Raw genomic sequence first — 13,102 nt, forward strand, 5'->3', positions numbered from 1 at the left:
CTCTACTGCCAGACTACTATTTCGTGTCTCTTATATAAGCTTAGCGGTAGTATAGGGTAGCGCGGTATATCGTCGCCGTCGCCGTCGCCGTCTCCGTCTAAGCTATCTATACTCTATACGCGGATAAAATAGGAGTCGGGCCTAGATAGAAAGATCCTCTAATACGATACTTTAATCTACGCCGGCTAGGTCCGTATAGTAGAAGGAGCTAGGCTACGTACGAGCTTAGACGGCCGACCTTTCCTACCGAATTCTAACTAGCTATATGCTGTACGATAATACTCCCTTATCTTTCGGACATTTTAGTAGATGTAATAATAAGATTACTTATTAAGCCGACACTAGAACGTATCGCTATAGAGAAAGAGGATTAGATCGGCTTCTTCTAAGGAGGAGGGTATCTTGTACGAGCTCTAGTAGTTTTCCGCCCGGACGGACCGATAGAGAGCTTCGATAGTACGAAGTCGGTTACCCTTAATCTAATGTCGCTTACTTTAGTACGTACTAATCTAGCCCGGCCGTACGCTAAAGCAACATACGCTATAAAGGAAGCAGTCCTATTCCTGCCTATACTCGACTTTATACGAGGTAAGAGACATCGATCGATATCGAGAGTACGCGTATACGCGCGCGCGCTAGAGACCCGAGGTTAAGAAGAATCCTTGTACGAGAAGTGCTTAGGGCGGTTAGCGCGGTAGAGCTACGTATAGGGGTACCACTCGTACGCTGCTTTATGTGTATATATATATATATATATATATATATATATTTATATGTTTTTTTCTTTTTACTTTCTTGTAATAAGTCGTCGTATAGGAAGGGTAGGGCAGGGAGAGCTCTTTAGTCTTCGGTCGCGTCTTAGCGTCGCGTCGAATAGAGACGAGTAGCTGTCTTTAACATATAATTAAATAATGTAACTATAGCTCGAACGGTAGAGATGTTAGTGTACCGGCTAGATATCGAGGCGGACTTTTATACGCTATGATTTTTAGCTCTGTACGGGTAGAGATTAAAAATGACTTTAGCGTACGGGCGAAAAGGCCTTAAGGGCAGGTCTAGAGGTCGGCTCGTAGGATCCGATTAGCCGGCGGGATACGGGGAAAAGGCCCCGAGGGCAGGGGACCTTTTAACCTAGAGTTAGTATCGATATCCACTTATCCCTAAAGTCGTATATACATTAATTGTACATAGGATTACTTATATCGTACTAATAGAAAATAGAGATAGGAAGTAGCGTATAGCCTAGGCTAGGAAGCTAGAGGATATACTTTATAGGGGAATATAGAGCTCTTCGACGGCGAGTGAGTACATATACTACATCCTACACCTTTTAAGTATCTGTTAAAGTAGATTTACCTATATCGAGGTAGAGGTAACTTAACTGCAAGTATAGCTTGCGATTCGCCTCTAAGTTAGCTGCTGCGGGGCCGATGACGTGAACGATGGAGTAAATACCCTAGAACTACTAGAGAAATCGACAATGGCTGTCTGTAGTTACTCCACTCGATAGCGCAGCGCGGGGTGATGCTAGGAATCATGTTTTAGCTTTATAAAGAACAAGCGGAAGATATTTATGGCAGCTGGTCCTATTAACATCTTGCTTCGATCCCATCCTCTGCTCGACACTCTTTACACTATGCAGTTTTCCATCCTTTATATGTTCCTCGGAACACAAGCAGCCGTCTAAGCTTATACCGATTCTATCTCTTGGAATGCCGGCTGTACAGTCACGGTGTCTGATACGGATCATGATTGTCCTTTAGGCGGGAATGATGTAGGCGATCAACTATTCGGAAACATGAGGTTGAAACAGCGAGGCTGACACAGTTTGCGCAGTGCGTTCTCGAGATTCAGAGTTTATCGCCGGCCTCAGGACCAATCTTGTTCACCATCGGAGGGGGTTGTCAGATAAACAGTCTTGAGGGATGCTTTGATGGGTCCATCTGTGGCGCTCCTCTCGACGCATCCTGTTCATTTTACCAGACTTTGTATTGTGATGTTGGATCGTGCTGTGAATAATGCAGGAGGAGTTGGCGTATCAAATTGCGGAATCTTCACTGAGTGGCGTGGACAGCTTGGCCGAGCCGAAGATGATGTATTTCACAAGCAGCATAAATCTGTGATCATGACTCTTACGTCCGTATATCTCTACGTCCGTATATCTCTACGTCCGTATATCTCTACGTCCGTAGAGATGAAGTGCATTAGCCCTGTTCCTACGCATATCCGTATGCGGCTTATGCCAAGCCAATGGCCATCTCTGAATGAGCCGCTAGACAAGCTTAGAGGGCTTGGTACGTACACAACGAAGACGCCCGCCTTTTACGTCATCCCCAGCACCAGACACATGTGATAGCGTGCTTCACAAGCACCAGAAGCATTACGCGCAAGATAAAGAACCTGAGCCATCCACTTTCGGGTCGCACTGCCACTTTTCACAACTTTCCTTCACGACGAGATCATGGCTACACCTAATTTGGAACAGACCTCAAGCGATACATTACACAAGGTGGCAGCACTTTTGCACCCTTCAGATTTGAGCTCTCTGCGGGCCAATGCTGTTGACGAACAGATGCTTCATACTGTAAGTCTGGTAGAAAGCTCTTTTTTGGGATCTTCAGAATAAGATTCACGCAAGAACTTGTTTACTAATGTTCATCGACCATGTTTCAAGGAACTACAGCGTATCTTGACAACGTGGAGGACCAGCCTGATGGGCTCAGAAGTCGCCAAGCTCGAAGCGCTGTCTACAGACGAAACCTTGCGAAGCTTTGTAAAGACGATTCATATCGAGGATGACTGTGAGAAAAATGATCCTTGGAACACTCTAGAACCTTTCCGATTTCCGAACATATGGCCACGAAACAAAGCAGGCAGTGTTCTCTCGGACCAGATTGGCGTAGCTAGCCTGAGATCCATGCTCAAAGAAAGAAAGCTACGGCCTCTAACTATTGTGGTTCGAGACTATCGTATCAGCTCTCTGAACTCTTCTACGTGTCCAAGCACGAGTCGCAATGTGACCTATCGATTTGGAGGTGAATTAATGGCGCGAGACCTTAAGCCAGCACCCGCTCTTGCTAAAGATATTCTTGATGGCATCGCCCTGGATATCTTGTCAATTACCATGCGTCAAGTCAAGCTCCCAAAACGCAGCGAAATATCACTCCCAGTCAGCGAACCTTGCGTCACAGAAATTACGGTCAACATGTCCCTGGATCACGACGGCTGTGTAGCCTTTTCTTCTTTGCGTTCGGCAGAGCTTCTAGTCATTCCATTTTGGCTGGATCAGGTGTGCTACCGCGCCCCAAACCTTGAGATTTTGAAGATCAAGCACAGCAACATTTCAGGTAGTTTGCCTGCTGGGGGGCCTCAATTCACAAATCTGCAGCAACTCGATCTCTCATACTGCAAGTTCAATGGAGGCGACCTACTGAATCTCACGATGGCATCGAAGCGGAGTTTGAGTAGCGTCTCACTCCATATGACAACAATGACTGATGATAGTACGTGGCAAGATATTTTGTCAACCATGGGACATGAACTGTCAGGGTTGGAGTCCTTTACACTTCGAATCCTCAAGGGCGGTGGGGAACTCATCACCTTCTACGGCTTTGACGAGCAAAGTGTTCCTGAAGACTGTAGACCCGGCTTGTATTTGTTGCAGAAGGGTCCACCGGAAATTCGCAGGCTCGACCAAATATCTTATAAAGGACCTCACGCGGCTGGGGTCTTGGAGACAGTGTCTCGATATGCAAGACCATGGAAAGTTTGAGGGCTTCCCATTCGCTCGGCGACGTGCTTCCAGGACGACCCAAAGTGCCTCCCCGTAGCGATCAATTTCTGTCGAAGTTTCGGTATATCTAGCGATTGGGCAATGTACGCGAGCTCCTGCATGACTAGGCATGGGCCTCCATACTTTTAGTCGAGCCGGCCTCCACCTAGTCAGTCGCCCAATAGTGCAGAAAGGTTTCGAAAATACTGTAGGCTAGGGCTTTGCATTAGTTCAATGCAGGCGTATCAGCGACATAGCGAACACGTTAGTAGCTCTATCCCAAATTGGTCTCAGCAGAACGAAGTCAATAAGACATAGCTATGGATTCTCGTCCATGAAAGTACTCGAGTAGAGAGAAATGCATGATTCTCGGTGTCTTGGCGGGATGACTAAGCATTGGGTCTACGTTGTCAATGACGTGACCACCCAGGGTACATGAACGTATCCATACAAATAGTGGCTTGAGTCTCTCCCAATTCTTGTTCGCGGCCCATTCGCATAACGACTATATCGTTGTCAAAACACCGGCACATCAATTTAACCATTCCTCTCAGCCGAACCAACATGAAACAACATCGAGCACTCCCAGACGAAATTTTGCTGCAAGTATGTAACAACCTAACCTGTTCACCTCTGGAAGATGTCGCTGCTTTCGCGCTGGTCTGTAAAGGCTGGAATGCGATAGCTAAAGACATCCTTCACTGCAGTATAAGCTTCGTGATCACTGGGAGAGATCGACTTGCACGCGATGTTGTTGATTGTGCGTCATCACTACAGCGTTCATCAAGCTTGCACCACGTTCGCTATCTCGAGATAGCAGGTCCTGGGTGAGTAAGACAGGACAAGATAATTTACCGCTTCCTTGCACTGAAACCAGGCAGGCCCTACAGTGACGAGAAAAATGTTCATCATCACAGTCCAGGATGGCGTTTTGTACGTGAGAACGAATACCTCGGTGACATCATGGACGAAACGATTATAAATACACGTTCTCCAACACCTCCGTTTTCTCTGGAGCTCGATCACCGAATTGGAGGCCTGAAAGTGTGGGAAACAGTGCCGGAGAGTTCGTGGCAGCCACTGGTCGTGCTAATCACGCGCATGCCAGCACTATCACATGTGGTACACAACTGTGCCAGTGCCGTACCCCTCAACCTGGTTGCAGCACTAGAGCACCAGCGTTGCAAGTTGCATGTTAACACGCTAAGAATCCCCGAGCTTAATGTTCCACTGGACACAGCGTTCCTTACATTGATCACATCGTCTTCTCTAAAGTCAATTCGCGCCGCCTACTTTCCTACGTCTATGCTACTGGGAACGCGTTTGTCAGCGACGGTAGAACTGTGGTATGACGAAGAAGCTTTAATGCGTCTCGTCGCTGGCGTCATACCAAGGCTTACCAAGCTGACTATACTTCGTAAGCATGGCGGGATTTTACCCACAGGAACTTCAAGGGATCCTTGGGATGGTATTCAGGTATCTGGTCAGGATCTTCCTGGGTTTTGTCCAGGCAAGCTGAAAGAGCTTGCTCTACTACATCCCGACATCATTGATCTTGAGAACATCAGAGCCTGGGGTACACATGTCACTCTGGAAGTCCTTCAGGTTCTCAAGATCTCATCGCCCACCACTGCAGAGGCGTTGTACTACCTCTCTAGCGAAGCTCTGACGCACTTGAGCCAGCTCTCCTTCGCCGTATACAAAAAACAGTCACGTTCAGACGCAGCTATACAAGCTGCCAACCATTTTCTACTCACTCTGCGCCCACTGTCAGTGCTTCGTCTGGACCAGAACGTCCAAGGCTTATCTTTAGTCCAGATCGTCGCCCACCACGCAACTTGCCTGCGTAAGCTGTGGCTCTTGCCAGTGAAAGAGCTTAATTCGCATAATTTGGCGTCCGCAGAGTACTATATTCCATCTTTGGAAGTACTTAGTGAATTGAAAAAGTCTTGTTCTGGCCTCGAGGACTTAGCAATCAGTGTCCGACGCTCGAGGGGCAATAAGACTGAGATCGATGCATATCGACTATTGGGATCATTGCAGAACTTACGTTTCTTATCTCTTAACCTGGATGCATCTGACATGTCTGTTCTATGGATTTATGAAACTGCAGAACGAGACGAATACGTGAGATCTGGGATCTGGCCACCGCCACCAGACGATCCATCTTTCAACGACTTCGACAGAGAAATCTACCCGAGACCGTTCATCAATCACTCTCCCGGTATTCGCAATGGGCACATACGCGACGCTTTTATCAATTCGGCGCTTGACGAGCCTCTCGCTCGTGCGATCTTTAAGGTAATCTCCTCCACAGGATCCCCCTCAAGATCTAAACTCGAGCGAATGAACCTTTACACTTCAGGTGGTGGCGTTTTCACTACACAGACCTCACTACATCCGTACATAGCTATGATTGTGAAAGAGCTGAGCCGTTCTTGGGTCCTAGAGCGATTAAGAAGAGACGGTCGTAGAGATGAGATCATCGCCTGCGAAGCGAGTCAGATTCGAGCAGGAATTCCGACTTCGGACACAGATCCTCCGTGGTCTAGAGCCTTGCATAATCCAGAGAGAAAAGTTTTTTCACGCATTTGGCCATATACAGAGGAAACTGAGTGGCGGAAAGCTTGGTATAGCTTTCCCCTTATGTCTAACTAGATATATATAAGGGTATGTATATACCTACTATTTAGTAGCAGGAGGACATTATAGCTTAAGTACTTACTTTATTATTTAATGATTTAGCTCTACTATTAATTGTATTATAGTACTTACTAGCCTTATTATTTTACTTACTACTTAAACTACCCCTTATCTTCTCTACTACCTTTTCTTTCTCTTATTATACTATTATATATCTTAAAAGACCTAGCTGATAGGTTAGTTAGTTAGTATTATAGCTAACTATTCTTAAAGGAGAATAACTAGTTACGGGGTTAAACTTATAAAGCGGAATATTAAGCGAAGCAAAGTAGGTTATATAGTAGTATATACTAAAGGGACTATTAGAATAACTAATTAAGTTAAACGTAGGACTACCTAAGGTCGTCCTNCCTACCTATATACTTAATAGATAATAAGTATATATATGTTGCTCTATATACTCTATTATACTCTATAGAGTAGAGCAGTAGAGCAGAGCAGAGTAGATAGCGTGTTATATAGAGTGCTCTATTCCGCTAAGGTATAGGGAACTATAGAGCAGGTTATATAACCCTGTCCGAGGCAGGATCGTAATATTAAGCCTAAAAGGAAAGATCCTTTAATACGATACTTCGATCTATAGTTAGTCCCCTTATATAGTAGAAGGGGCTAGACTCCGTATAAGTCTAGATAGCCGTCCCTTCCTACCGAATTTAGACTATCTATATACCGTATAGTAATACTACCTTACCTTTCGTTTATCCTAATAGATATAAAAATACGCCTATCCGACTTTTCTATACTAGAGGCTATTATTATAGTAAAGTAGTATAGGATCGGCCTAATCGAATTCGGAAGGGAGATAAGCTTAGCTCTCTAGGTACTCTATACGGTACGATCTATAGATATCTACGATCGTACGGAGTTCCTTACCTTTAAATCTATATCGCTTACGCTAGTACGCGTAAACCTCCCCTAGTCGTACGCTATAGTAATATTAGCTATAGAGGAAATAGTCTTACGACGGCCGGTAAGAAATGCTATACGAGTCTAGCGATATAGCTAGAGAATATAAAGTTAGGAGAAGTCGATTTTAGCATAATGTGTTCTTTTACGATATCCTTCTCGCCGTATAAGAAGCGGACGGAGCTAGAAGTAGTTAGCGCGACGCGTATAGAACAAAAGCGGGGGGGTTTTTTATACGTGTTATACGCGGAGAAAAAGTGCCTAGTTTTAAGATAATACGATAACGCGAAAACGAGTCGTGCGATAATCTAACTTCTACATCGATAGGATTAGTAGTCGAACCGTCGTCGTTCCCGATTTCGGCTCCGTACGAGCGACGAACAAAAATGATCCGAGGGTACGATCGAAAATGATCCGAGGGTCTGTTTTCGATTTCCCCGCAAAAGCTGCGTACGACGTGATTAGCCGGAAAAATGATCCGAGGGCTCGGTTTTTTTTTGACCTAGAGTTAAGCTAGCCACCCTATAAGCTACGCACCCCTATTAGCTGCGCAGCTGCGTAGCTGCGAGGCCTCTTCAAATTTGACTGTATATACATTAAAAGTTATCTATCTGCTACTCAAATTAGAGCGATTCGAAGCTCTACTGCTCGAGCTTACGCGTAGCTGCTATCGTGTCGTATCTAACTTGTTTCTCTGCCTCTTAAGCCTCTAATACAGCCTGTGCTTGTTTAGCTATAATAATATTGTTTATGTTCGCGAATTAAGTGTTTGGATTAATAGGCACCTTCCTACGCCTCTTACTAGTTAATTAATTAAGTTAAGACTAAAGTTAAGTGTTATAATGCTTAAGGGCGACGTAGCTCGCGTTAAGTGAATCTATCGCATAGCCGGCCTTATATAGAGCTTAATATAGTGCTTATTTCTCGCCACTCTTTTTACGAATTGATTTAGTAGTTTAATCTATAAACCGAGAGCTCTTAGGGGTAATAAAAATTAGGTTAGTTTCTTATTATAGTGATGGTGTAGATAGACGTAGTTTCGAAGCCTAAACCTGTAAGGAATTAAGACCTTTTAACGGCTTAAATGGATAGAGTCCTGCTGCCTTCTAGCTAACACGTAGAAGGCGAGGTGTAAAGGTCTCTTTACGAGCTAAGTTATAGCAGGTAATAAAGCGTTGCTTCTTAATAGGTAAGGCATCATCTAGAGAGCTTAGCTTTAAGATTTCTGAGCGATAACGCGACTTTAAGGGCGCAAAAACACCTAGATCTAGAGGTTGTAATACATAAGATGTATAAGCAGGTAGAAACAAGAGGTGTATCTTATTTTGCTTACAAATCCAGAGGAAATTGATAGCTGTATAGCTGCTATGGCCATCTATAATAAGGAGACGCCACTAGCCATTTTAAGGCTTCGTTTCAGGTATAAAGATGTTTTTAAGCTATAAAATACCTTTAGAATTAGTAGTCCAGCCATTTTCAGAGCTTATATATAGCCAGTTAGGTGTATTATGTAGAAAATGACTTGTTTATAGTGCTACACCCTTAAAAATTATAAGGGGACGCGTAAATTGACTAAGGGGGGAGACTACCTCGATAATTAAGACCTATTCGCGAGATTCTGGCGATTTAACGTATGAGCGGCTCTTCTTAGATGATGTAAGGACCCTTATGTTTGTATATACGCTAACTGCAATGCCGTATTCATCCATATTCTATGTATTATAAGGCTGGATGCGATACCGGCGTATAATGTCTTCGTAGAGCGTATAGAACTCTTTTATTGCCTCGGGGTTAGTTCCATTAATCCTAGCAGCTTCGATAGGCCTTCTAACAACTGATCTAATGCGTAGATTGTCTCGAATGAATTTGGTAACGAATTTATTCCTAAGCTCTTAATTATCGCCATTTATACGAAGAATTCGAGTCGCTATTTCGCGAGTTCGAGCGTGCGTAGGGGGGAAGCCCTAAGCGTCTTGTTCGAGGATCCACTCAACTAGGAACTCCTCTTGTCGAACAGAGAGCCTCTTACGGTATTGGTAAGTTGTACGTCGATTCGTTGTGCTATTAAGACGCGCGCGGAGCGTAGATTCGGGGATGTTGTACGCGCGTTGCGCGGCTCGTATCGAACTAACCTCTCCTATTCGAATAGCCGTAAGAGCGAGCTCGATCTGAGCCTCGCGTTGAGCTATAGAGACGTTATAGTTGTTAAATAAGTTGAATTAGAAGTGGTTGTGTTAACGAAGCGCGCGAGACGCGAGATGCGCAGCTAATGGGGGTGCGCAGCTAATGGGGGTGCGCAGCTAATGGGGTGGCTAGCTTAGTGCTGCTATGTACTATATGCTCGCCAGTTAAGCGTTGTAGCCTGCTAGGCATAATTCTTAGCTGTAGAGACCTAAACGCGCGCGTGCTGCGACGGCGAAAACAATAACAACACACTTACCACGATCGTTGCGGTCTTCCTGTGACACTGTTCTCTGCAACTTGGCTCCCACACGTCGCCGGAACGAATCTCTTGTGTACTAGACACATTCAGGACACAGTGACAATCGCACCATGATACAAGGAAGTTGCACCACTCAGGCGTCCAAGAGGATATGATCTGGCCAGAGTCGGCGCGCATGGCGGGTAAAGACTGCGCACTGCTCATACCCTGTACCACAACCTTCCTCTTGCTCTCTTGCTCATCTACGCGTGTCTCTGCAACAATTCCTTGTCCCTCTGGTCACTGTACCCGCGTCGATTATGGTATGGTTCAAGCGATGAGGTGCATTAGCGATACTTCCGGTCCGACGCTCAGGATTCAGAACCGGGTTATTTCTCGCTGTGAGTGCTTCGAAAGTCTGAACTTGTAGAGTCATTGGTGCGCATAAGCTAGATCATCTTAAACCTTGTTATTTGCCGTACAGACTTCGACAATTTCGGTCAATACATCATGAGAGATTATTCCATGGCAACAGTCATCTTCAGGGATTCAAGGACGAAACAAAAGAGCACCAGCAGAAGCCAAAAACGTAAAGCATCAACGCTTCAAGTCGAGGTTGACAGCAAAGCACCGATTGACGTCAAAGCAAGATCATCCACGTTCAGACCGGTACCTTAAAACCATCCTCGCCAATCTCTTTTTGTTTCCTATCCTCGAGCACCATCTTTTCCTGGTGCACGGCAACGTGGTTGTTCATAAGATGACCGGGATCACGAACGAAGTAAGCTGCGACCAAAGCGACGACACCGAAGGGTATCGTGCAGTAATACACGAGCCGGAAAGCATCTGCGTAGGTGTTCTTGAATGCAGCGGCGGTGACCTCTTCGACTGCGGCAGTAACGCCGGGAACGCTCTTCAAGACGAATGGAACACCAACTGCGTTCTCGATAACGGCAGGAATTAGCTTGCCGAGATCCGCAGGATTGAAGCCGGTGCCAATTGCAGCGCCTGCGATGTTCTTGGCCAAGTTCTTGTTGAGTCTTGAGGCGAGAATGGTGGAGAAGACTGCGTTACCGACAGATCCTCCTGCACTGCGGAATGTACCAAGTAGACCAGCGGTGGTTCCCAGCTCCTCAGATGGGACAAATAATCCAGATGCCACCAGTGAGAGTAGAGTCATCCAAGTAAAGGCGCTCTGTCCAAACATGGGTAGGATCATATAGCCGATCTTGTTGTTGGGTACCACGGCAGCGTAAGACGCGGTGAATATTGTCTGAACAAGGATAGCAGCGAAGACTTGGTATCGTACATGCTTGATCTTGTGAATCAAACTCGGCAGGATCCAGCCTCCGATGACACCAGAGACGTTTCCTGGAATGGAGATGAGGCCGATCTCGGTAAGATCATTGGTGAACATGTAGAGAGTCCCTTGGCTGGACAAGGCGATCATAGATTGCCAGATCATACCACAGATGAATAGGATGATGAGATAAACCGAAAATTCGCCGAACATGCGGAAGAGATGAAGAGGGAAGATGGGCTTCTTGGGAATTGTAAAGTCGTAGATGAAGGCCGAGATGAAGACAATACCGCCGACGGTGATAGTCGCTGCGACCATTGGTACGGAGTAAGTGGTACGTCCGAGGTATGCGATACCGACGAGGAAGACGACAAGACCGGCAGTAAAGAGGAAGAGACCGACAAAATCCAGCTCCTTGAATTCCTGCCATCTGGATCTTTCATAGTCTCCTTGTGGGTGGGACGGTGGGTAGTAGGAGAAAAAGGTACCAATGAGCACGAGACCTGCGTAGATGATACTGATATAGTAACACCATCTCCAAGTGGACTTGAGATAAAGCTGAGTCGCGATATAACCGGACAGGACTTTGGACCATCAGTTACCAGACAAGCAATGCATATCAGGTATACTTACCGCCCCACGGGATGGTGATACAGAACTCGGTCCATGCTAGACCTATGCCACTGCCTTATGTCAGTGTGCTTCCATTTGATGTTCAACTCTTGCCAGGATTCATACCGGTACTTGTTCGGGAGCAATTCGGCGATACCTGCATATGAGACCAAGATACAACCAGCACCGAAGCCGATCATGGAGCTCCCTGCAGCAACGATGCGAACAGTCCCTGCTGTAGCAGACACGATCTGGTATATTGTCAGTGGCCAAATAAGAAGTGAAGCGGTGTCGTAAGACTCACAGAGCCGACAAGGACGAGCATTTGACCGAACATAACGACCCACCGACGTCCAAAGATATCACTGAGTGCACCAGCGATAGCGAAAGAGACAGCGGCGCCGATGGACCAACCGCCAGGGATCCATGCGATATCCTCAAGACCATCCAGAGACATGCCGATCTGGGCGATAATTTGTGAAGGCATCACGAAGCCTGACGCGATAGCGGGAACGAATGAAAGGCCCAAGAACTACCAACAGTCAGCAGTATCATACCGTGTGCCGCTTGTGGATACTTACAAACACTGCCAGTATAGTCGAGAGAGCAATTTTTGGGCGTGCCTCCTGGGCCTCGGCCTCCGCGACCCTTTCGGTATGCATCGTGTCAGTCTTGCTAGGCTCGGACATGGTAGATAGACACTGGGATTCGTCTATGATAGATCTGGAGAGTTCAATATCGATCTGGGGTCCCCATGGGGTTAAGTATCCGAGGGCCGCAGAGGCATGGCCTTGGTTAGCAGAATACCCTCGGATATCACATTGAGCTTTGCTCTCGAGCGGTGGGATCTTGTCGGCAGGACGTATCGAGTAAAGTGTCATGTTCTGGAGTAACGGCAGTTGAGAGAGCATTCAGAGTGAACTACACGTGATCGTCTGGACGCTTTGTAGTGAGTCGGCAAGACATATTCAGTCAGGCGTCGAACTTTAAAACAGTCAAGGTTTTTGCGGCAGTCACAATATACGTTCAAGACCCACGAGTATTACAACTTTTGGGTGCATTTAGACGACGGCGCGTACAGAATTGTGGGCGACGAAGCTTCAGAGAGATGGAACGTAAGGAGAACTACCATAAAAAGTCAGAATGCGTGTGCATGTAGAGAATTCGACCCTCTCACCAGTTGCCAAGGCTTGGTCGACGTCTCCAAGTTCATCAGCCCCAAGCTCGTCGTTTTCTCAAGTGAACCACCACTCTTGACAGCGACAATCTCACTCTTCGAAATTCTCTGTCAGCAGGCCCGTCGATTCGATCGCATCATAAAGAAGGCTGCAGCTCGGCGATCCAGATGCTCTGCCCTTCCTATTGGCTGATGAGTTCCAGGTTCAGC

The 13,102-nt window shown here is 46.2% G+C and overlaps 5 protein-coding genes across 5 annotated transcripts; 3 read left to right on the forward strand and 2 right to left on the reverse strand.

The window, feature by feature from the left end:
* Window positions 1–317: 317 nt before the first annotated feature.
* Window positions 318–796, forward strand: AUEXF2481DRAFT_44685 (uncharacterized protein; the record flags this gene model as incomplete). Its single annotated transcript, XM_013483846.1, has 1 exon — window positions 318–796. A coding segment is annotated over exon 1 (157 nt), but the record flags the coding sequence as incomplete, so codon positions are not given.
* A 1,665-nt stretch (window positions 797–2,461) lies between these two features.
* AUEXF2481DRAFT_33592 (uncharacterized protein) lies at window positions 2,462–3,772 on the forward strand (the record flags this gene model as incomplete). The annotated part of the gene is made up of 2 exons (XM_013483834.1): window positions 2,462–2,584; window positions 2,675–3,772. The coding sequence occupies 2 exons, from the start codon at window positions 2,462–2,464 to the stop codon at window positions 3,770–3,772; spliced, it is 1,221 nt and encodes a 406-aa protein (XP_013339288.1).
* A 564-nt stretch (window positions 3,773–4,336) lies between these two features.
* On the forward strand, window positions 4,337–6,430 carry AUEXF2481DRAFT_33593 (uncharacterized protein; the record flags this gene model as incomplete). The annotated part of the gene is made up of 2 exons (XM_013483835.1): window positions 4,337–4,599; window positions 4,654–6,430. 2 exons carry the CDS (start codon window positions 4,337–4,339, stop codon window positions 6,428–6,430), a joined length of 2,040 nt encoding a protein of 679 aa, XP_013339289.1.
* Window positions 6,431–8,847: 2,417 nt separating this feature from the next.
* Window positions 8,848–9,664, reverse strand: AUEXF2481DRAFT_44689 (uncharacterized protein; the record flags this gene model as incomplete). Its single annotated transcript, XM_013483847.1, has 2 exons — window positions 8,848–8,999; window positions 9,064–9,664. A coding segment is annotated over one exon (219 nt), but the record flags the coding sequence as incomplete, so codon positions are not given.
* Window positions 9,665–10,464: 800 nt separating this feature from the next.
* Window positions 10,465–12,377, reverse strand: AUEXF2481DRAFT_102535 (uncharacterized protein; the record flags this gene model as incomplete). The annotated part of the gene is made up of 5 exons (XM_013483876.1): window positions 10,465–11,687; window positions 11,737–11,786; window positions 11,842–11,966; window positions 12,020–12,247; window positions 12,297–12,377. The coding sequence occupies 5 exons, from the start codon at window positions 12,375–12,377 to the stop codon at window positions 10,465–10,467; spliced, it is 1,707 nt and encodes a 568-aa protein (XP_013339330.1).
* Between the last annotated feature and the right edge of the window lie 725 nt (window positions 12,378–13,102).

The sequence above is a fragment of the Aureobasidium subglaciale genome (assembly GCF_000721755.1).
Source record: "Aureobasidium subglaciale EXF-2481 unplaced genomic scaffold scaffold_36, whole genome shotgun sequence".
Classification (NCBI taxonomy): domain Eukaryota; kingdom Fungi; phylum Ascomycota; class Dothideomycetes; order Dothideales; family Saccotheciaceae; genus Aureobasidium; species Aureobasidium subglaciale.